A 25,888-nucleotide genomic window follows, 5' to 3' on the forward strand; every position below is an offset into this window, starting at 1 on the left:
CATGTAAAGCTGCAATATTTGTGCTTGTGGACACACTCCAGTGATGTGTGCCTGTAGAAAGGAAGCTTGCATTATGTTTGCTATGAGGGTCATTGATTTTTTTGGAATCATCGAGTTATGCCGTTCATATGATCCTACAGTTTGTTTTGTAGGCAAACCAGCTACTATGCTCAAGTTGTCAAATAATAAAGTATCATGTAAATACAAATATTGCAATGTATCTATAATTTTGATTTCTTGTGCAGTGTGAAACAGTAGTCTCCCTCAATTGGGAAATGGTGGGCAGAGCATTTCCTACTCAAGAAAGTGGTGTACCAGTAGGTCCCATTCAAAAAAATAACTACAGTGCACTCCCGTTATAACGAACACGGTTATAACGAAATTCCGGTTACAACGAAATAAAATTTAGGGCTGCAACATTATCAACTCTATGTATTTTTATTGTTTATTCATTCGGTTATAACGAAATTTCGTTATAACAAAAGAAAACTGCCGGTCCCGAGGACTTCGTTATAACGGGAGTCCACTGTAATGTATTTGAAGGTAACTTTTATGCAGCAGAGACATATGCCATGTTAAAGTGACTTGTCGCCAAAATTTTCTCAACTGAGTGTGTGTCATGCACAGCCAGACTCCTGTGCCTAATCTGCTGTCCCCATCTACGAGGTCTGATGGCAACTAAAGTGTCTTTTTTCCCCAAAGGACCTAAAGAAAGGTTAGAGTCCCAGTAGAGCTACATGTACATCGAGGTTGTAGCTCTTCTCTTTTCTTTTCTTTTTTAATCTTCTTCCTGAGAGAGAGCTGACTAGACGTGAGTAGTGATTAGTATGTGAGGTCTGTAGGTTGGTTTATATGTAGTGTGTGGTGCTGGTGCAAAGGTTCGTTCTTGGCATGCATATATAGTAACTACACGTGTCTACTTGTAGTGATACGGCTAATCAATCATACACTATAATCGTAAACCCACACACTCTATTTTCATTAAGCCCATGCAGGTTCTTCAGAATTTATTTTTGCACCTGTTTCAAAGACTTTTTGAGGAAAACTATGAAAATAGATCAAGGTAGTCTGGAAATTTTACTCATTTACCCGAAATGCATACTGAATTATTTGGTTAATGTACATGTCCGAACTGTTTGTTCAGTTTGTACATCAGTGAAATGGTTTCTGATTATTTGATTATTTGGAGACTACTTGTGCATGTATTTACTTCATTTCTCATCATCCTCCCTCAACACATGCACACACACACACACACACACACACACACACACACACATGCACACACAAAGACATACATCTTGTTTTTCACTTTTTCTCCGAAGATCCCAATACCCGGTAATTATTCTTATGACCTGTGTACTAATTTGTGGGGTACATATGTACAAGTAACAAGGCACAAGCCATGGAATGTTTATCGATATTGTGTGAAGTACCTAGGATTTACATGTTTGTATGTTTGCATGAATATTAGTATGTGCGATGTGTGTCTGTATTTTGATTTTGTGACTGTGCATAACGTGTGCATTGAGAGTGGTTTGCGCATTATGTTTGTGTTGTATCTTGGTTCAAAGGTCATGCACCACTGATGAAGTTGAAAGCTTTACAACTACATGGCCACAGCCAATCAACTCTTAGGGCCTCTGAAGGTTGCTATGCTACGTAGTTGCTATGGCACTCATAGTCACTGTTGTTTGTTTGTATGTTTTGAAGTTTTAATTGAGGTAACTAATGAAAGTGCAATGCTCATTTTTGTAAAGCAGTGATAGTATGGCAGACCAGAAATATCACAAAATGAGAAAATTCATGTCCCTTAGAAGCAAAACCTCATGATTTCATGCATGCTTTATTGGTGGGTTCCTATTTTTCCATTACAAAGTCACACATTCACAATGAATAGGTCCCTATGACAGCATTATCAAGGTGTTCAGCATGAAAGCACCGTGGCATATTGACCAAGAAAGCGCTATGTTCTGTTTAAAATAACAGATTGACACAAATACACATCCAACTCAAAGTTCCCGGATTCAAAGAGTCTAGTACCTTTATTGCCAATTCCTCCTTGTACAAAGTTGGGCATTTCTACTTGAGTGTTTCATTGTTATATAATCTATGTAAAAATTCAATAATATCATTAAAACAATTGCATACAATATTCCATATTGAGATCGTTGTATAAAACTGTCATACAAGTCTTTTCAAGACATTGGCAATGACAAACACTGTGAAAGCCCTTCATATTTCCAAACAATCATGTTCAGGTATTGAAAGTGAGATTATGCAAAATAAGCAACATATTGAGTACACAAGAGGAATCGAGGTGGTACACTGCATTTTCAAGCAAAGACAAAACCACACCTTGAAGTTATTGCAGACTCTTCTTTCTGTGACCTCGTGGGATACTTTAAACCAAATAATGATAATGATAATAATGATGTCTTATTTATCAAGATGGCTTTTGATGGCAAGAGTCGTCTAACGCCTGCATCAGACAATTCTAATAACCAATCACTAAAGCAGCCATCCATCCAGACCCAAGTGAAAAAGCATTCTCAATTGATCACACCCCTCCACTTACTCTCCCCTCCCCCCACCTCCCACAACAACGAAACAAAAATCAGTGTACATGTACAGTGATCTTAGCATGAGACTATCGTGCATAAAGAGCCAGCAGTGTTTTTTTTTTTGCGGCATGAAACTATTACGACTTGCAACTGGCATTCAATGTCTTGTGTAAACTAACCTTTCACATTCCTTTTACTTCTGCGAATATAAGCTCCTCGCCAACTTTGATTTTAAGTTTCATGCACACAAAAATGTTTAGTTATACAGTGTTGCAGTCCCATACTGACACTAAATTGTTGGGTGACAATGATAAGAGCATGTAAAGTTGCCACTAAAATCCATAGAGTTCCAGACCTCTTAACAGTTAAGCCTTCTCATTCTCAGCCAACGAATTACTGTATACGCTGTTATTTTCGCGTACAGATATTTTTGTGAATGACGAGGCCATAGACATTTTCGCGAGATGTTGTTTCGCGAATTGACGCCAATGTGCTTTACAATACGTTAATGCACTTTTAACAGGGTGCATGGAGACATTTTCGCGTGTCGTTAAATTCGCGATCCAACTGTGATTTGCAAAATTCATGAAAATTAAACCCTCGTGAAAATAAGACCTTATACAGTAAACTTTTTCAAACCAGTTTCTGATAGCACACATTGGCCCTCCACAGGGCTATCAGGTTTCTTCTATGAAGTAACTCAGCAAAGCATCGCTATGGAAAATGTAAGTGTATTCATCACACACTTGCCCAAATAGGTAACTTACATATACATGGTACAAAATTCCACTGACTAAAGCAGTACACTGTAGTACTACATGTACATAATAATGCACACACTTACTGAACACGGAAAGACACACACTTATGTCACTTACGTATACATGTACCTTGTACAAATGTTCCATTGACTGAAGCAGTACACTGCTACATAATAATTCGCACTTACTGAACACAAAGACACACTTGTGTCACTTACATAATACATTGTACAAATGTTCCATTGACTGAAGCAGTACACTGTAGTACTACATACATGTAATACAATGGCATGTACACAACTGTAATTCACACACTTAATACTGAACACGAGAAGACACACTTGTGATACCACCTGAGATACCTAAAGAACAATTTGTACTGAATCACGTTATACATATTTGAATGATCACATCCAAGAGATGCTGAGACCAATCATAAAAACACGATAATGATGATGATGATGATAATAATGATTTTCATCATAACAACATATGTCCATAAAGATAAAAAAAATAATAATTTAGTAATGTCAAGAAATAGCAATAATCACTTCCAGTCCTTTAAACATACATGAGATTGTCCTGCACAACTGTAAATACTGACCATACAATCTAGCTCTTAATTTTGTCATTCAACAAATACCAGTACTTACTGCAACAAAGGCTTGCACTAAACATAAATGGAGAAAAATACCAAAGACAATTACAACTGTAATTTTAAGTCATTTTTATAACGAAATGTGAGGTCCATATCCACACATGATATCCTCATAAAGAAATGTCTGATAGATAGACTTATAAAGTACTGACTGAACAAGATGACTTAATGCAATGGAGTGATGGATTTAATCTCAGCTGGAACAGAGTATTTTGCTGGTGCTTGCATGATTCCTGCATTGGAAAAATTTGTTTGACTCATGCCCCACTTGACATGAGCATATTATACAATAAACACTGATACCTTAGGGTGCTGGGTACTTAATGATAATGGTAGAGCCCTATGGGAGAGAACAGCGATTACGCCGAGAGGCTACCCTAGGTAAGTGATAGACCTTAAAGTGTTCGATTTTTTGTTTAATTAATGTGTTCTCAAAGGAAGTCATTTCATTCCCGTATCCAAGAATCTAGGGAACTACAAACTGTATGGTCACTGAGAATGCAATTGAATTTTTATTTGAGGAAGCACCCAAGGAAACGCCTGTTTTTAGTCCCCTCCAAAGTACTGAACTAAACTGTATTGAAATTTTTCGCTGAGTAGCACACAAGGGGGAGGGGTTTACTCAGAGGTGGAAGAAAGGATGTTGGGTTCACCAAACTCCACAGCTCTGCCCCCACCCATCACCAGGATGCGGTCGCTATCGGTGATGGTGTTGATGCGGTGAGCGATGGTCAGGACAGTGCTCTCCTTGAACTCCTCCCGGATGGCCCTCTGCAGGTGCTCGTCTGTTTCCATGTCAACACTGGCCGTTGCTTCGTCGATGCACAAGACCTGTTGGAACATTTAAATAGAAGAACACAATTCCGTTGTCAATTATGTGCCCCTTTTGGATTTTTCACCACTTTCAAGACCAAAATTACATGACATTCCTTTTTAAAGAAAATATTTAAACAAAAAGGAAATACAAGCAACCTCGCTTAAGTCGCACAAGTCAAATAATCACCCAAGTCAAAGGTCTTTTCAAGTCCCCTTCTCTTGATATTCTATTGATTTTAATCCCTACTGTTGAATTTTCTCTATTAAAGTCAAAGCCATTTCTTCAGTTCACATATAATTCCACTTAGGCAAGGTTGACTATATCTTCCTCTACAGCCAAACAGCTTATTGTGAAGTTGTGCATGCTTTATTGTATGGGGTTTTTTTCTGTGAAACATGCTATGGGTCAAATTTCACAAAGATATCCAAATAAATAGTTTGCTCAAGTAACTTTGCAGGGAATGCAGTCTCACCTTTGCCTTGGTCAGCATGGCTCGGGCCAGGCACAGCAGCTGCCTCTGACCATTGGAGAAGAGCTTGCCCCCTTCCCCAGCCTGGGCCTTCAGGCCACCCATCCGCTTGACCACGTCCCCCAGGTGGCACTTCTCCAGGGCTGACCAGAGCTGTTGGTCAGTGAACTGACCGACAGGGTCTAGGTTCTCTTGCACGGTTCCACAGAAGAGAAAGGGATCCTGGGGAATGATAGCTAGCCGGGACCTGGGAAGAGGAAAGCAGTCAACAATACTTAGTCTACATAGGAAGTTTGTAATTTGTATGAAAGTTAGGATGGGTGAAGGTATATGTTTGTAGATTGTACGTAGATGTATTCATTAGGTCCTGTAAATGAATAAACAAACAGCTACAGGTAGCTAAAGGAATTGCCACAAAAAAACAAACTAAAAAAATACAGACAGAAAGCTTACATAATTATATATATTTCACATATTCACATAAATTCATACATACATACATTCATACATGGTGAATGCATGATTAGGAGGAAGAAATACTTTTCTTTACCATGATCCACCATGTAGACCTTCAGCCCATGTGCCTCAAATTGCATGTTGTGTGTGATGTAATTTTTTTTCCCCCAAAAAAGAACTTTTCAATATTGTTTTGAATAAATTGAAAATAAAAAAGAACCCACCAAAACATATACAGGACATTTATTAAGCAAACCTGACATTTTAAACTTTTAAGAGTCATATCACTACTATTCATTGCAAATACACCTTCTTCCTTCAATCCCCATTATGGCATGACATATCGCTGCCTGTCATATGTTAAAGTTTTGTGCTAATCGGACGAACAAGCCTCTAATAGGCATACGAATGAGAGTGCAATCAAGTATCTCTGGTCCAGCACGGAAGCCGACTGTTCTGACAAGGAGAAACAACAATACAAGAGGGAAGTGTTTTGCTCTGGTGTGAACTCTCCCTCCATTCCTTGCGAATTCTTATGTCTTACCTGACTTCTTCAAGCGACAGGTCTGCCAGATCTACTCCGTCCACTGTGATCCGTCCCCCCTGGGCCTCCACCATCCTAAAGAGAGCCAGGAACAGTGTGGATTTCCCTGACCCCGTCCGGCCCACGATGCCCACCTTCTCCCCCGGGCGTGTCTCAAAGCTCACCCCATCCAGGGCCTTTGGGTGGTCGTCACGGTAGGAGAACTGGACGTCATCAAACTTGACCACTCCCTTGCTCGGCCATCCAGCTGGAGGCTGTGATAAGAGTTTGATACCAATTAGAATGGATTTAGAATGGTAATGACATCATTTCCACATAATATAAGCTTGCTTGATAATGTATAGTAATCTACACAAAGAAATAGGAAAATGACCCCAGCCCACCCCCCCCCCCCAAAAAAAAAAAAAAAAAAAAAAAAACCAACAACACACAAACAAAATAACAGTTGGCACTGGCATAGAATTGTTGATTACATCAGCACAAACCAGGAGATATAACCACACAACTGAGAACTTTTTGGACCAAAGTCTTTACCACCATTAAAGAATTCCATTGATATGGGCCCAACATCACATATCTCACTGCCACTGTGTGGAGATCTTAATTCAAGATGAGAGAAGGTTAGGGGAAGGGGCTGGGCAGAGATGCTGACCTTGAATCAAACACCACTATCGTAAAGGCAGTACCCATTGGAACGCAGTGCCCAGGACAGGCAGTTTTCTTAAAATTTTGTCACAGCCAAAAACAACATGTAAAAATAATACATAATAATTTTTTGACCTGAATCTTTACTTTGTTGTAACAAGAGTTTAGTTGTAACAGTGTTTGTCAATAACGGAAGTGCACTGTATAATATATTCCAAGACCTGAAAAGGCAAGATTTTGGTGGAAAAACTGTGTTTTCCGTAAAACCTATGGTACATATGGGCAAAAACAAAAACAGTACAAAATGCTGCAAAAAAAGTAACATTTGGTGTCTCTGCCTGGGGTTGAAATACTCATGGAGGGGGAAGGGGGAAGGGGGAGGTGAAGGGGAAGGGGAATGGGAAGGGATGAGGGAAGGGGGAGGGGAAGGGGAAGTTGGAGGGGGAGGGGAGGGGAGGGGGTTAAAGGAGCTCACCTTGATACGGCCACCCTGACGTTCGTGGGCAATGTCCTCGATGTACTGCTTGGTGCGTTCTGTACTGACCATCTGTTTCTCCATCTCAGTGAACTGCATGATGGATCCCATCAGGATGTGTGAGATGGACATGGCATAGGACAGGACCATCCCAACCATACCTGTCGTATTCATGAGGGAGACAGACATTATCAGTAAGATAAACTTGTTTTATTCCATTTTCATCCTTCAAGAAAAATGAAAGCATTTTAAAAAATGTCTCAAAATGCAAGCTACATGTAAAATGATACTAATGTCAACAGAAACATGCACTGTTGTACAACTGTATATATAAATATTCCTTCTGATATTTACAAATGGTGTGTGTTTTTGTTTTTTTTTTCTTCTTTTTTTTTAGGGGGGGGGGTCGTGACTAATATCGCATATGATAATATTAATTCAGCACTTCTAGACCTCATGACGTGCTTCTTAATAGCTGCAGTCCACTCGGCTGTTTTATTGTCAGAAGTCCTTCCCCTTCATATATTAACCCTTTACATATAAACCTATATAGAGTAAACTAATAACCATACTCTTTCAAACAGTCAAGAATTGTCTTATTTGTACACAAGTTTCAATGCCATCATTTGTTTGATGCACTGGCAACATGGCAAAGTTATAGTGATCTGGTCACTCTGTGCCCATGTGTCGCTGAGTGGTCATCCAGTGGAAACCAAATCTGTGGTCGCTACATACTGGTACTTCACTACACATTTTCTCTGCAAATGAATTGCCATGGGGATCACTTGGCAGGTGTTCAGTACGTATAGACCAGGTTTTACTATACATTACTCGATGAGGACGAGTCCCATGTATACTTGGGCAAGCGTCTATGGGAAATGGGGGTGTTGTAGCAAATCAGAACGTCCTCAATGGGTCAAAGTGAAAATGGCACTAATTGCAAAGCACTTTACTAAATCTTCAAGCAGGACACATACCTGGATCCACCTGTCTGTATTGATGCTCTGCCACCGCCATCAGGGCCACCACGGTTACCATGACGATGCCTATCATCTGCAGCTGGAACCAGAGCCAGAAGGAGATGCTCTCACAGTTGTACCGGGCACGGAGGAAAAGCTCCTGCTTCTTCTGGTGATCCTTCTGAAATCTGCTCACAATAAAATAAAAATGGAATGATTATATAATATATTGATTTAAAAACAAAAAATGAGATGAAGGAGGAGGAGGAGGAGGAGGTCTACTTAGAAGAAAAAGAAAGGAAAAGAGAAGAAGAATGAGACAAAGAAGAAAAAGAAGACAGAGAAGAAGTCTAGAATGAAGGTAAAGAAAGAAGAGGAAAACGTGAAGAAGATGAAGTAAGTATAGCAGTAGTGTTGGTAGTTTTTGGCAGTTGTAACATTTGTATGTATTTGTAGTAATACATGCACATACAGTTAAACTCGCCTAAGTCGACGTCGCATATGTCGAATAATCGCGTAATTCGATGATTTGAAAAAGTCCCGATTTTTCCCCATTGATGTACGTGTATTAATTCACTCACAAGTCGAATTTTGTAAGTCGAATACTCGCCTAATGAAATTCCAAGAACACTTTCACGGAAAAACCATTGAATTCACTGTGCCTAAGTCGAATAAGATTTTATTGTGTAATAAATCACTCTCATTTATTATTCATTATTTATTACTCATCATTATTTTGTTTGTCAGATGAGTTTGAGGTGACCAAAAAAAAAATGATCTAAAATCAAAATTCAAAGCGATCACATGGGATCGTTTAACTCTCTTCGTATTTGGAGGTCCGCTGGCACAGCCCTGTCAGCTGTCGCGCTACGTACGTACAGCGTTCGTACAGTACACATGCGTTCATTTACATGTACAGTATTGAGCTTGCAGTGTACATAGATGTAGCTTGGCATTTGCAGCGCTGTGCAGTGGAGTGGTATAATGGATGAAGCTGCTGAGTTTTCAAAGCGGAAAGTACGGGGAAAAGTTACGGGCACGGGTAAATCAGAATTGCACCTCTACACGCATTTCAAGCCACGGTATGGTAAACTGGAATCAATCACTGCTCAAATATCGTTCATATTCACTTCCCCAAGGTTTAACAAGGGTGTAAAGTAATCGGACCTGTGCCAATACTAATACACTGTCCATGCAAAGTTAGCCGCGGCCCTGCTGGGCGACCCGTGCTGCGGCACGCCGCTCCAGCTCTCGGCTCCAGAGTAGACAACATACATGTACATTAAACATACATGTATGTGCCTGTGGTGAAACTGTAAGTCGATTTTTTTCGACTTACGCACAAGTCGAAAATCGCCTAAGTCGATGTGTTTTGCTCAGTCCCGAGAAGATCGACTTATGCGAGTTTAACTGTACTAGTAACAGTAAGATCAGTAGCAGCAGTGGTCGTAGTAGTAGTCGTTACTGGGACCAATCTTTTGAAATGTATCAGGCATCGATGAGATGTGTCGGGCAGGAAGCTTGAGATATCGAGCATGATCTTGGCCAACATAAAGGAGCGACTCACCGTCGTGAGGCCCGCATGGCCCTGATGACAGGGAGTCCAGCCAGCGTCTCGGAGAAATGACTAGCAATGGCAGAGTTGCAGGTACTGCGGATGCGGCGCACTTCTCTTGACGTCATGCGGTAGTATTGCTGTTGGATAAGAAAGGGTGAGAGAGCACCAGAGAGGTGCCGTGATGGTGTCGATCATTTCTCTGTCTGATGTCAAAAGCTTTTGGCATACTAGCTATGATGAGAGCTTTGTATCTGCACTAAATGCCTCACTGAATCATTGCAGAACTAAATATTCCTTTGTCCTTTCAGAAGTTGCTTTCTTCAGAAAAGACCATTCCGAAGGGCACACTGATACATACGAAGTACATGTAAGGATTATGAAAAGGCCTTCGTAGATCGACTCTGTCAAGTTGCAAATTTCCCATAAATGTACTTGTGTTATATTGTCTTATTGGTAAAATGAATGCACACACACAAAAAAAATATAAAGATTGCTCCAATATAAAGCCAAAATTTGTACAATCTTTTAAGAAATTCTGGTGTGAAATAGTTTACACACTGAACATACAGTTGTACTGAACTCACACACAAATAGATTCATGCATACACACACATGCACACACACAGGCCAATCCCATTATTATAAAGTCCTCAAGACTGGCAGTATTTGTTTATTATACTGAAGCTTAGTTCTTACCGAATAAATAAAGTATGACGATATAAAGATATATACTTATTTTGGGACCTGAAATTTTTCCTCTTTGCAACAGGAATTTTGTAATAACTGTGTTTGTTATAATGGCAGTGTACTGCACCTAAACAGTCAAAGCACTGTGCTGCTTTTTTGGAAAAAAGACCAGCAGCCATAATTCAGGACAAAATTTTGACCAACCTGCAGGAAGTAGTAGAGCGCCCCCGCTGGGATCAGGCAGAGGGAGAACCAGGGCAGGCCACTACAGGTGACTGCTATGGCACTGACAAAGGCCAGGCAACTCCTCTGCAGGGCACAGAGCAGACCGGGCAGGTGGCTGTCGATGATGCGTACATCGGAGGAGAAGCGGTTGATGATTCTGCCCAGCGGCGTGGAGTCAAAGAAAGAGATGGGAGCCTGTGACAATAAGAGAACAAAAGAAAAAGCTGCACAACCTTTCAAAGTCCTTGATACATAGGCCAATTTGTTCCTCAATATATCCTTATGAAAGAGATCATTGCTGCTTTCGCACGATGTGTATACAGAGCTTAATACATGGTGGATCAAAGTAATGGCCTCCAGAAGACCCATGCGTCTACAACTGTATATGTCTATGCAGCTCCACCATGTGTAAGCAAGGCAGAAAACTGACATCAAAGTAAGTATGAGTTTGACTGAGAATTCTTAATAACTAAAGGCGACTCCCAAGTCCTCATGACTTGCCGTTTCTTTTTTTTTTTTCATTGTATCAGAGTTTGTTTTGTTTTTTAACAGAACAAAAAGATATACCAAAAATAAAGATATAATTTGGAACCTGAAAATGTTACTTCATTATAACCCTGTTCATTGTAATGGGAGCACCCTGTACTAAAGAAGGCAATCAAATATTTATTCAAGCAACCAATGACAGGCCTAAATGAAAACTTGAAATCTCCAAAGACCTGAATCATGCAAAACTAGTGCCTTTAATCAATTGCAAAGGGCGCACTTTCACTGTATTCATGGGACTTGAAGCAAGGACCACAAAATTAAGACTTGGTGGTCTGATCCATTAGGATGTGAGAGCTCATCCCCTAGCTTTCGCCTTGCATCCACAACTAACCTTGAGGACGCTGTCTAGTAGTTTCTCATGAATGATGGATCCGCCCTTGACGCAGGTGTGAGCAAAGAAGAGCTCCAGGGCCAATGTGGAGAGGGATCCGATGGCCACGATACCGGCATAGATGCCTAGATAGAACACCAAGCTGCTTGTTGTCTCGTGGGTATCACCATCATCAGCGATGTACAAGGACGAATCAGTCCCTGAGCTGGAGTAGGCAGAAGACAATGAGTTCAAAGGTTAAATCTTTATGGAATAGCACCACTGATCTTGCCTGTGAACAGTCACAGTGGCATTACTGCAGTGGTCCTACGGGTCAAACTGTTGTTATCTCAGCCAGCTTTGGCAACTTTTAAGACACAGCAAATTTCTCTCAAAATGTATATAATTCTCTACATATGTGTTATATTAGTCTTCTATGACCTGTAAAAACAACATTGTATATAAAAACTGTTATTTTCATGTACAGATATTTTCTCGAATGTGAAGGTCACAGACATTTATGCAAGATGTTGCTTTTGCAATTTGACATCAGGGCTATCATAAATAAATGCACTAATGCCTGTCTGTTTAAGATCAGGTAGCAATATTTTCATGTTTTGTTAAATTCATGGGCCAACAATACTTCGTAATATTGACAAAAACTAGATATATCGCTACGGCTACTGATATGCCTCCGCCATAATGCATGGTTCTCTTAACAGGTCTATAGTACAATGTCTTGACAATGTGTGATGACAGTTTCACACAAGTGGCAAAATATTAAAATGACAGGTTTGACACAAATGTGCTGAATGTTCCCTTTCCTAGAACTAGGTTCAATTGGATGAATGATTAAAATGTCAGAGTGCAGGTATTTGGGGAACTGATGATTTTTACTTGACTTTTGACCCTTTTATAAGTTTATGCATTGAGTAATTTTCAAGGTATTGAGAAAAAGCATAATTTCAGTATCAAATGGGAAAATAGCATTATCTAGACCTGGCCTTTGACCTTTGACCTCACAGTTCCAAAGAGAATCACTGTTAGGTTGAACGTGCATAAATATGTAAGTTTCATGATACCTTGAGTTACTTTCGAGATATGGAGGAAAAAGTGCAATTTAGCACTTTCACTTGACCTTTTACCTTTTGACCTTTGACCTTTCGGCAAGAAACTTCCCCAAAAATATATATTGGGTAATACATGCCATACATCAAGTTAAAAAAAAAACAACCCTTCAGGCATATTGCATTTTAAGGAAAGTACTGATATTTTGAGGAGTTGACCTTGACCTTTGACCCCCTGACCTTTGACCCATGACCCCCAACTTTCCTAGATAATCATTGCCCATCGGTACAAGCATATATACTAAGTTCCATGAAGATACCTTGAACCATTTGCGAGATATGGAGAAAAACGTGAAATTTCAAATTTTTTTTCACAAAATAACCTGTGACCTTTGACCTTTGACCCAGTGACCCTAAAATCCACACAAAGTATTATCCCCCAAGGATATACCCTCATACCAAGTTTGATGTAAAACCACCACACGGTTCTTGAGATATCGACAAAAACAAAACGGGACGGACGGACGTACGGACGTACGGACGTACGGACGGACGGACGGACGGACGGACGGACGGACGGACGGACGGACGGACGGACGGACGGACGGACGGACGGACGGACGGACGGACGGACGGACGGACGGACGGACGGACGGACGGACGGACGGACGGACGGACGGACGGACGGACGGACGGACGGACGGACGGACGACCCGAAAACATAATGCCTCCGGCCACTTCGTTGCGGAGGCATAATTAAACCCTCTTGAAAACAAGTTTCTACAGTATGTTCTTGCTTTCTAAAGAAGAAAATCAAAATTGTTCAGTTGATATAGCTCTGTATATCATCTATGCAGCTTTTGTTCTATTGATGACAGCAGAAATACACTCACTGGCAAATATCCAGGGAACCATCAATCTCTTCTGTAAAGGACGAATGACAAGCCGACAGTGCTGAGGCATTGTGGGTATGTGCTTCCCTCTGTTGGCTGATACTGAACGTCCACTGTGACAGCCACCAGTCACCAAAGATACTGGAGGCTGCAGACAAACAATATTACGATGGTCATAATGCAAGTTCTGTTGTTAACTTTATATCGTCGGTTGAGAGTGATAAGGGCGTTATGTTGTCACAAAACCCATAGTGTTCGAGACAGCTTAACGCCCTTCTCATTCTCAACAGACGATATTTTAACCGTATGAGGACGAGTCCCGAGTATACTTGGCAGTTGTCTATGGGACATGCGTGTTGTAGCAAAATCAATCCGTCCTCAATGGGTTAAAAGTAAACAAATGGCAGAAGTGCAGAGAGGAGAAAAAGAATAACAAGATTAAATCCAGACTACGTTTACCAGAGTTTCTAAAAGGTAATTTTTGGCAGTCAACACAAACATATGAAGACATTTTGATATAGTGATATATAAAATCACAGAACAGAATTTGGAGAGATGCGCAGAGCTGGATGGACTTACCTTTAATCAAAAGAAGCAGAGCGAACCAAGCCAGGACTACTTTGCTGCCGACAGCCTTCAGGTACATCTTGTAGACATCAAACTTCACCACGCCCTGTTCCTTCTCCTCTTCCTCCACCAGTTTGCCGCTGCTCTTCTTTTCCTGCTCGTCTGCCCCGGCAGACTTGTCCCCATCGCTGCTCTTGGTTGCCGACTCCTTGAACTGGAGGTTGGCGGTGTTTTGTGATCGGTTGAGAACACTGTCAGGTGGGCCTGTGGTAGAAAATGGCAGTAACTTAGAAGCAATTCTGCAGACTGGCTTATCAGGACAATTGTATTTGACTATATTTCCTCTTTTTTTTTTCTCTACACAGATACCATACTGTCACATTACAATTATGTATGTTTCTCCCTGAAGACCATGCAGCATGAATCATTAGTCACACCAGAGAAAATAGAAAAAGAGACAAGGTATTTGTGTATCAGGGAAAGTTGCTACCGGTATCAGTTTTTTATTCCTATCCATCATAACTCACAGTTCCTCACAGTCACTATCAAATGTGACCCGCGACAACGGTTTCAGGCAAAAGTCGGGAATTTTGAAAATTCATTTTTTCACTGAATCACATTGCCCATTTCCTAAGCTTTGCATTGATATAAAATACTTGTATACTTCGGCACCATAAGTGGGCATAGGAAGAGAAATAAAATGCACTTTTTAACTTGTTAGCCTGACAAAATTGCGAGAAAACAGGCTTTGAAGATTCACCTCTTTTTCAAAGACAATGTCCGAGTGGCGATGCGAGAGGAGAATCACCCATCCGTACGATGGTGCCAATCGATGTTAAGCTCCGCCTTTAGCAACCACATCGCCTTCTGATTGGCTCACTGAGAGAGTCAAATTTCTCGGGCACCTTCCTCGGAGCTCAGCGTATGGAGCCGAAAAAACAATGCGTTCCGCTCGGGTTTGTTTACAGTACGTATTTCAAGATGGCGAATACGATAATTGCACGTATGGTGTACATGTACTCATGTGTATGGTGCACGCATTACGCAATGGCATCCACACGCCATGACCGTGTGCATGTAACAGGAGCGGTGGCGAATCCACACATTTACAAATGTTAATCGCGTTTCCATTGTGGTTGATTTGTCTTTATCATTGGCGACCCTTTTAAAGGCAGAAAATTGCTAGTACTGGCAAGGGTCATGCTTCCAGTTTGTTTTGCTTTTACAAGACATGCGTAATGCATTATGTTGCTTTGTTCGGTGGTGCTAATTAAATTAAAACAAACAAACAGACAAACACGACTCGTTAGTTTGGTGCGATCTTGACATGTAGTATTTAAATATGATTAGTCACATGTGACCGCTCCTTTCCTCTCATCTACCTTCCATTGAGTCAGTCTGCTGTCATAATTTTTACTACATGTACAAGTAGACAAATTTGAGAGTATCTAGTTTTCTTTTCACACGATTATGTCATGCTACATGATTTTTGTTTCACTTCCGTTGTCGAACATTGCGGTAGAATAGTTTGGATAGAAAGCCAAATGAAGAGCACGCACTACAGAGCGAGCGTATATAAACCACGATAGCAAGAACAATGGAGCATGTAATCGTGCACGAGTGGACAAAGCATTCCCCCGAACGCTGCAACTGGTGTCTCCGAAAGCCGACTTATGTAAATGAATGCGACGCACCAGCCAATCGCATGCGAGACCCTGCGCCGTAGCAACACTGGGGATATTGGCGCGGCGTTCGAAAGAAGCTCGAAACTGACGAGTGCGATCCAACGTAGGGTGCTTTAAAATTCCATTTTCGATAGGAAAAACTTAGTCTTATGCTATGAAATTTAGTGTAGATGTAGAAAACATATCAAAGATTCGATTTCTGCAAAAAACCTAAATCGACAAAAATAATGGTCAAAATCTTTGTACCCCGCCTAGGAGGGAATTTGCTCTTGCGACTTTTGCCTGAAACCGTTGTCGCGGGTCACAAATTGTGGTGTACCAAGTTATCTTAAGCAAAATCACATTACTAAGTGGCTCCATAAGTCATTCATGTATCAAAAATTCATGACTTTACAAATGTCCCAACTGGAACAGACACAAAAGCCAATTAATGCATCATTGACATTTCAACATCTCACGATCAGTCATCTTGACCGTTACACTCACCGACATCGGTGACCTTGCAGCCGTCCATGACCACCACCAGATCCGCCTCAGTGAGGTACTTGGTGTGGTGGGTGCACAGGATGCGGGTCTTGTGTTGCAGCAGTCCCATGATGCACTTGGAGTAGATGTGCTGACCGACGTGTACGTCCACTGCGGCCAGAGGATCGTCCAAAAGGTAGATGTCGCTGTCCTAGATTTGGCCATCAGACACATGGGGAGTAGGAGGGGATACAAATTCCATTCTTACTGCGCTCAGTTCGGATCATCACATCTTTTGGCACACTCTGGTTGTTTGTAAACTCCTTGGCCCGAATTCACGAAGGTGGTACAATTGAAACCATGGTTTAAACCATGGACAATTTGTATGGAGGGCCAAGTGTCGCATGGCCTATTTTGTTACGCAATCAGTCATTTTGTTGTCGACGAAATGACCATTTCGTTACAAAATCATAATTTCGTCGATGAAATGACTGGCCGTGTGACACTTGGTGCTCCATACAAATGTCCATGGTTTAAACCATGATGGTTTCAATCGTACCACCTTCATGAATTCGGGCCCTTGAGTACAGTGGACTGAAGGGCTGTACGTTCCATCCCAGTAGGCTGTCTTTGTTTTCATTGTAGCTTGAAAGGTGAGTAAATCAAAATAAGATTGCTTGACATCCTATTGATGGTCGAGGCTCAGTATTTTCAGCCAGATTCACGGATCATTGCTTCATAATTCTAGCAACATTAAATTGTATGTAATGGCAATGGCTTTAACATAACAGAATGTGTGTGGATACCAGAGAGTTTATCTGTGCCCTCTACTTTGCGTGCACATGAGTGAATATTTACCTGATAGACTGCCCTTGCCAGGGCCACTCTCGCCTTCTGACCTCCGCTGAGTGTGACCCCATTTTCACCTATCTCTGTCTCGTCTCCAGAGGGCAGAATCTGTGACATATTGACAAAAAAACAAACAAACATCTGTATGGATTAAAAATGTATATTATTTCTGCAATAGTCATGAAGAATATGAAGATCCACTCTACAACAATGTGATCAACCAACTTGGCCAATAATCCCTTCAAAAGTAATGTAATGAAGAAACACTCAATCCAAACCAAACCAAACTGATTCCGAACTGTTTTTACCTATGACAGGGCATTTTTGTACGCTGCACCAAAATTATGGAATAATCTCCCTTTGTTTGTCAGACAAGCAGTCACAATTAATGAGTTTAAGGCCAGGTTAAAAAGTCATCTCTTGAGGTAGTGTATTTTCTGTTTGAATTTCTTGTATGCATGTCATTTTGTAATGCACAGTAGAGTATATTATTATAGTAGCTGTGCAATATAAATGTCCTTTCATTATCATTATCATTAATATGTCTCACCCTAACTTTCCCCTCAGTCATTTTCACAGTACCACTTTGCAGTAATTATCTCATGTTACAAGAATGGGGGCCTCTGGGTAAAAAGCCTACAACATCCTGTGTGATGATGTGAATAACTCATGCCACTTTTGCATTAAGATTTTCCTTTTCTTTTTTAGCCACATTGATAAATGAATGAAATGAAATCATATCTAATCAAATCATATTAGGACATGGATAAATTGAATGCTGGTACTCATTACTCCAATTGAGCACACTTGGATAAATTAATGCTCCTGTTTGCTAACCTTAAGGTCCTCCTTTAGGGCACAAGCCTCGATGACTCTGTCATACCAATCGGCATCCAAGGCCTTCCCGAAGAGGATGTTTTCCTTCAGTGTTGCCTGCTGCAGCCAGGGTTCCTGGGTGGCCAGACCAAAGCCCCGGTCAAGGTGGGCCACTGCAATGCTGCCACCCTCCTTCACCATGTCGGCCGTGATAGCAGCAAAGAGGGAGCTCTTACCCGACCCGACTTGACCCACGATGCCAACAAACTGGCCCTTCAAGTCATGAGAGAGAGTACAAATATCAATGATTACAATTTCAGAAGATAAACGAAACCTATAATGGCTCCAAAATTGTGCTCATGTCTATTCTCACGAAGGAGGTATTATGGAGCTCAAAATGACAACCAAACCAAAACACCTTTTGTGTGTGTGTGTGTGTGTGCAAAACTGTTCACAGGATGAGCTTGAACAAAGAAGTTATACCACAAACTAAATTGCCAGTATCAAGACCTTCATATAAAGCTATAGTATACAAACATTGCCGACTGGTAGGCAATCTACCTCAACTTATCATGGGAGAGCTGATATCATCACTGAGTAAAATCTGCCGGTCAAAGCACTTATTGTCTCATATTTCAGTCAGTGGGACCGTTTCACAAAGATTTTGGCAACTAATGCAAACAGCTATGATGGCTGCAGCGTAATGCTACCATACGGTCACTCCAATTGGCACCTTTGAATAATTGCTAAACCTTTGATAACATCGGACCTGGGACATACCTTGTGCACGCTGAGGTCAATGTCCTCCAGTTTCACAATGTGTTCCGCTTGTTCACCCTCTTGATCTTTTTCATCAAGAGTAATGTCCTTTGAGTTGTTGTTGTTGTCGTCACAGTCTTCTTCCTCATCCAGTGCATCATCTTCATTCTCCTCCTCGTCTCGCTTTGGACGCTCCCAGTGGAAGTTTCCTCCTGCAATCTTCAAGCATTCACCTTCTGCAAGGCCTTTTTCTGATTAGTGGTAAAATAAAGAATAAAAATAAAAAAATAATCATTTGTGATTATTGATTAATATGGGCTTGTTTGCAAAAAAGAACACAGCAGAACCCTTTTTTAAAAAATATATATGACAGGTTTATAATGCTTTTGGTTAAAATATTCTTACTTAAGCCATCGTACATAATACGACTTTTGGTCACACGACTGCTATGACCATGCACTTTGGATCTGCAATAGACACGAGTGTTTATTCTGAGGCTATTGTGATTTATTTCAGATCCAAAGTCGGTCAGTTGTGCCACTGAAAGTTGTATAGTGTGTGGTGGCCATTAGAAAGGAAAATTTCAAACTCCAATGTAAAGGTTTGCTGAAAAATCTACACAATAAAAGAATATCTGTTGTATCACATGTACCGAAATTGGTCTACATAAAATTGAAAATGTATTAGCAACATCATACCGAATCAAACTATGTATGTATGACAATCAATTAACGTATCAAAATGTCAAATGAAAGAGTGTGCCATAGACATCTCAAATTAAGGACAACACATTTGTGACTACTAGGTATAAAATATAACTATACCCCTGTGACTATTTTAAATGGCCAATATGTAACACCATGACGCAGAATGTCAAAAATTTCTTTGCAACTTTGACTGGTCTTATTCTCATTTTGTTCTTATTTTGTCATTTATTATCGCAGTATGCTACAATTTTCTCTTTGGAGGAAGATAAACTTCTCCCTAACTAATTAGGATATCTCACTGTTGTTCAAACAAAAATACGACCACGCACATATCAATATGTATTTTTTTGTATCAAATAACAAGACAACCATCACACATCTGAAAATGTGCATTATAATAGACTGTACAATGTCTGCTTCATCTCTTTTTCACTGTGAATGAGTATAATAAATGATTGAATGTTATATCAGCCCCTCATAGTCCCACTACCACTTACCAGACCGGTAGTACTCTTCAAAGTCTGATTCCTCAAGGTCGAGGAACTTCTGGACGCGTTTGAGGGCGACCCACGATTCTATGGTACAATTCAACAGTCCCGACATCCATGTGAGAGGGCCAACCAGGAGCCTGAACAGCGACAAACATGTGAACACCTGCAGAGGAAATACAGAAGGTGCAAATCAAATGTTTCATGTTTTGAAATCTCTCTGGCTGTGAGTGGAACTGTTTCAACCTGTAATATTGACTTAATTCCACATTCATTCCTAAATAATGATATTTTCACATTGCAGTTAAAGGGCAAGTTCACCTTCATATACATGTGGATTGAGTGAATGCAGCAATTTTAATAGAACACATCAGCAAAAGTTTAGAGGAAAATCAGATGATCCATTCAAAAATAACTTTTGATGTTTCTGTGCAGTCACTGCAGGATGAGAAGACTACTGCAGTTTATGATGTTACATGAGCAGAGCAATATAAGGAATACATAAAGAAAATTTCACAAAATATCATTTTTTGAAAAAAGTACACATTCCCTCAATTTGTCACTGACGTATGTAAAGGGTAATATTATTCCCCCTGCCTTCTGAGAGAGGCAAGCCAAGTTCTCTTTTATTATGTAAGAAAAGTGAAAGTATGTCAAATTTCCTAATTCATTGTACACATGTGACATCACAAGCTGTAGTAGTCTTCTCATCCAGCGAAGGGAGCATTTAAACTTCAAAAATTCATAACTTTTGAACGGATTGTCCAATTTTCCTCAAACTTTCACTGATGTGTACTTGTGATGTTGCTGCATTCTATCAATACTTATGTATATCAAGGTGAACTTGTCCTTTAATCTTAAAAAAAAAAAATGAGTATGACTGCCACAACTTCCTGACCTTTGCAGCAGTGAGTTCGTTGCCAAGGAGAGTGTAGAGGGAGAAGGTGAGGATGGAGAGGAGGATGGGTGTGGTGCCCCAGGTGAAGCCGAAGACGCACTCCAGGTACTTCACCATCTGCACACTGCGCAGCTCCTTGGACCGCCACTTCCCCACCTGTTCCTTGAAGTGTGCCTCCCAGGCGTAGAACTTAATGACCCGGATACCCTTAAGGATCTCGGTCATGACCTAGGGAAACAAGACAGAGGAAAGAATGATAGTAGTCCCTGGCAAAGTGGTGGACATGTTACCCACAGGCTCAGATCATTGCTACAGCTACACAGCTGACACAATTTTTTGGTGCTTAACCGGCCTTCACGAAGGCCTCTCCCTTAAAAAATTCTCCGCAAGTAACAACCACATGACATTTTCATAATATACATGAAAGCACAGACACTGTAATTTTCAATATGCATGGCACATTTTCTGATCCCACTTGAAATGAGTTGATGCAATCTCTTCAAGGTCATATGGATAAAGAGGTAGATTTCATACATTTCTACTTGGCATTACATATACTATAAGCCACTTCATTATATTGATTCATCAGTCTGTCCCTCTCTACTATACTGGTAATCTCCCACCTCTTTTCCTGATTATTCTAGTCGTATGTCACATGACCTATGACATCATTACCTTGACTCTCCTGTCTAGCTGCTTGATCTTGCGCTTGTGTGCCTTCGTTATCCTCACGCTGACAAACTTGGTGATGGGTAAAAGTATCATCATCAATCCTACGCCAGCTAGGAAAGACACACCCACCTTTAAAACATAAAGACAAAAGGAAGAAAGGGTTATTCTCATTCCCAAATGATTAAGAAGCATAGCATTTGATCTTTATGTACCCTATACACTTTCTGAAGAATAAATGACGGACTAATGTTTCAGGTGGGTATATGTACCGGTACTGCATTTATAATTAGCTTTTATTGGTTGTACTGCATTTATAATTAGCTTTTATTGGTTTCAATAAGAAACCAATAAGAAAAAACAAAACAAAAAGAAACAGAAGCCAATTGCAAGCCAATTGAGACTAATAAGAGCATAATCAGATTTTCATTGGAGTCTACGAAATTTTGGGGTATAGAAGGCAACCAGGGCTGATGAGGGCGTGTGTAGGACAAACCTGTTTGTAAATCAGGTAGAACGAGCCAGCCATCTCTACAGGGAGAATCCACATAAACTGCATCCTGATGGGGAATTCGGCAATGGCATCAGTGTCCGACGTCATAAAGTTCATGATCTGGCCCGTGGTGAAGGCAGAGAGTGTGGTCGCACTTACCGCCAGAGACTTGCGGTAGATAACGGAGACAAGGGCGGAGCGGACGTTGAGCATGAGCCTCCTCAGCCGGTAGTGGAAGTGAGCATCGAGAGTGGCAAAGAGGAATATGGCCAGGAACAGCTTTGTGGCATAGTAGTAGCCGTGGTATTTGGGTTCCGTGCCATTCTCTATGAAGAAGAGCAATTCGCTGAGCATCAGTGGACCAGCAAATATGAACACAGTCACTACGACCTTGAAGAATGCCAGGAGACACATCTGAGGACCAAACATCTTCACCATGGCCCAACGGAGAGATGGTTTGTTGGTCTGCGTGTTAGAGATGGCAGCTCCTGACTGCTCACCAGCTTTGCCGCTGCTGGGATCCGACTCCTTTGATGCAAACACGTCTTCGGCAAAGGCAGACGAGCTCTGGGGATATACGGTGGCAAAACGAGCTTCGACGCGACTCGGTGAAAGTTGGCTTGACAGGTGGAAGACATCCTCTGGCTGAGACAGCTGACCAGCAGCACCCTTGCACAGCAGGGGACGGGTCCACCAGAATGTCAGTTTTGACAGCAGACTTGCAGAGTCCTCTCCCGCTCCAAGATCCAGCTTGGTTGGTTCGGCCATGGGTGGAGGCGACGCCTGCATCGACTCCTCTTCACCTGAAGTCTTGCTCACACAACCAGATGATCCATCATCAGCTCCAGTTTCCTCGTGAGTTTGGGCGTGTCTTCTGGTGGGGCACAGAGAAATCAGGTAGAGAAAGTGGAGAGCAGTCCAAACAATGACAAGACCATCTTCACTGACCGACACAGGTCTGTTGCCACTCAGCACGTGCCCAAGAACGGTTGTGAGACGAGAAAACACTGCCAGCAGTGTCAAGAACCATGCAATGATGACTGGCTTGTGGGTCCCAATGGACTTCGAGCTCTGGCATCGCAGCTTCCACTGGTACAAGGCCTGCAAGAACCATGCCACAAACACCAAGCAGTCAACCTGGTGGTCCACGGAAGAAAACCCTGCATCCACCGGAACCTGTCTCAGCAACACATTAAGCAGTTGGAGCAGGGCATACAGGCTCGCAATGAAAAACCTGGCACGCAGGACGACCGACTGCTTCAGACTTGGACTGCCCGACTCGGAGGTGATCTGGATGACATAGAAAGCACTGATGATGCCCAGCAAACAGTGACTCGGGAGAAAGATCATTAGTTTCTCGTAGCAGTGGCCCTCATGAAAATCCTGCTGCCAGGTTGTGTTGTTGCCTGGAGCTCTTCTACACAACCTTTCCACTGAGACGCCCATCACACTGGCCATGATCTGAAGAAAAAAAACCCAAATAAACAAACAAACAATTATGCAAACTATAAAAGCACCATTCAAGGCATTGAGTGATGAGTACAGCAACTGTCACACATCAGACATGTTTCCCATTGTTTTTTACATGATCCCATGTTTGCTTTGTTTGTCACAGAAAGCAAAACATAAAAATGGTGAGGAGAAACAAAAAAAAAAACATGAGAAAACAGATCTGCAGAAGAAGGAAAAAAAAAAAAAGAGGAAGTGAGGTAGAAGGATGAGAACTTTGAAAGCATCTCATATCAAGCAAAAAGTAGAATCCAGACATATATGGTAATGTATTGGTTGCACGTAAAAGCAAAAAGAACTACAAAATGAGATTCAGATATAATAGCTAACTTTATAAGCTAATTATTTCAATGATTGTAATTCTTACAGCATTGTCACATTTAGGTATCACTGCAAGAGTGCTCCATGCTTTCTAAGTAGCAAGGCAACAAGTTGAAATCATGAGGGTCAATCGATTCTTCTAATGGCGGAAGTCCCTACAAGCATGTAAACCCTAATACTCAGCAGCACTCTCTCGTCACCTGGATATCGTGTAAATCGCATGCAAATCCAAATGATATTCTTCTTTTTTTTTATTAAATCATGGAATTCATAAAACTTTAGGAAAGAGATATTAAGTCACTGTGTCACTTCATTCATATTTTGAGCTTTCTGTACAAAAAAAAAACAAAAACATTTTGCAGTGATTTTTTTCCCCAAATATTTCTTTCAGTTTTGTTGTAGCTCTGCTAAAGTTCTTGGACAATACTGTCAGGTTAAAATCTTCCCTCTCAGGAAATCACGATAAGCAAGCACACTGATTTAAAAAGAAGAAGAAGAAGAAGAAGAAGAAGAAAAAGAGACTTGCTCCTTCACAAAGCAACATCACATGTTATGGGGTGGGGAGGACATCCCTGCCCCCTTTTCTCTACCTGAATATGTATCTATCACCTTAAGATGTAAAACACATTCTCAAAGGATGAAAGCAGACTTTAAATTCATTTCTATTCGTGCATGCAAGATTATACAGAAGTGAATTAATAAGAAGTGAAAAAATAATATATTATTATATTATTATCATATTATTATAAGTTTGGGACAATTTGTAATCACTAGCCAATCAGTTCATAAGTTATTTGTAAAGTATTATTTCAGATCTATAGTTAAAACTGTACATGATGGAAGCTAGGCCGCAATTCCTGATGTCACAGAAGTGGAGATATACATTACAAAATTTTCAATGTAAAATGCACATACTTCCTTCAATTTGTTTCTGACATTTTCATGGGCCATATCATTCCCTTTACCTTTTGGTTAGGAGGTAAGTCGAGAGCTCATTCATTCCTACAAAAACTCCTGCTAAAGTAAAAAAAAAAAAAAAAAAAAAAAAATCCTGCTAAAACTGAAATAGTAAAAGAATGAAGCTACATTGATTTTGTTTCATAAAATTTTGTATTGTCTTTTTTAATATGTCATTCAATTTAAATGCACCTTGCCTTCACTGACTGTTGTTGCCTAATTTTTATCCAGTGAGGAAAGCATGCACACAAATGTAATCAGGTCTGTAAAAACTGTCACTTTTTACAGATTGAGATGGTAAGATTTTCCTCAAACTTCACTGCTGTTGTGTTAGTGTCAACCTGTGTACTTTCCCTGTAAGTCTGCATGCATTCACTGAATTCACACAACCTGAGGCAAAATTTAATACCAGGATGTTCTTTCATATGACACATCATTTAGCATGTGGATCATGCATAACAGACATGTACACGTTTTTTCAGTAATTAAACAGTGTTTTTTTAATACTTTGTAGAACTCTAAAATGTCATAAATTGATATTCTAAATCTGGTGTTGCAGACTCTAGACTTGTAATCTATGTGATATTTAGGCCTACATCCCATCTAATGTAGAAAACAAAAACATTTTATCTATGGAGAGTGTTCTAGCTAGGGTTGCTTTCATAGGGTTGATTTTACTCAGGTAGGTGGACCTGTTTTACTACATTTTTTTTTTTTTTTTTGCTTTGCCTTTTTAGAGTTCTATAGGTAACGGTTAGGCCCTACCCTTGAATATCTACATTTCTTGAATTTTAAGAAGCTGTTACCCCATTCAGATTAGCCTGAGCTTATTCTTTCGATTCATACTGTTCTCAAGTCAGCCAACTCTTAATAATAATATATAGCAGCTACCATTACACCTATCAAGATCCAGAACCTTAATAAATTGCAGTCTATGTAAAATAGGTAAATTAGCACTGGGGTACGAATCATGAGGTATGGAAGTCTGTTACCCACTTTCACTACGTACGACTCATGTACACACCAACTTAATAATAATGGGTGAATGAGAATGCATACTTCAGTTCG

The 25,888-nt window shown here is 40.6% G+C and overlaps 1 protein-coding gene across 1 annotated transcript; it reads right to left on the reverse strand.

Moving 5' to 3' along the window:
* Positions 1–4,207: 4,207 nt before the first annotated feature.
* LOC140236512 (ATP-binding cassette sub-family C member 10-like) lies at positions 4,208–23,491 on the reverse strand. The gene is made up of 19 exons (XM_072316435.1): positions 22,037–23,491; positions 21,547–21,672; positions 20,872–21,099; positions 19,983–20,139; positions 19,731–19,736; positions 18,800–19,023; positions 18,041–18,292; positions 17,213–17,311; positions 16,376–16,565; positions 14,217–14,468; positions 13,638–13,785; positions 11,699–11,903; positions 10,798–11,013; positions 9,916–10,043; positions 8,367–8,536; positions 7,390–7,550; positions 6,270–6,523; positions 5,273–5,516; positions 4,208–4,814 (listed from the first exon to the last, which is right to left on the reverse strand). Exons 1-19 carry the CDS (start codon positions 23,489–23,491, stop codon positions 4,602–4,604), a joined length of 4,728 nt encoding a protein of 1,575 aa, XP_072172536.1. The 3' UTR covers positions 4,208–4,601.
* Positions 23,492–25,888: the final 2,397 nt, after the last annotated feature.

Source organism: Diadema setosum, chromosome 13, assembly GCF_964275005.1.
Source record: "Diadema setosum chromosome 13, eeDiaSeto1, whole genome shotgun sequence".
Taxonomy (NCBI): Eukaryota; Metazoa; Echinodermata; class Echinoidea; order Diadematoida; family Diadematidae; genus Diadema; species Diadema setosum.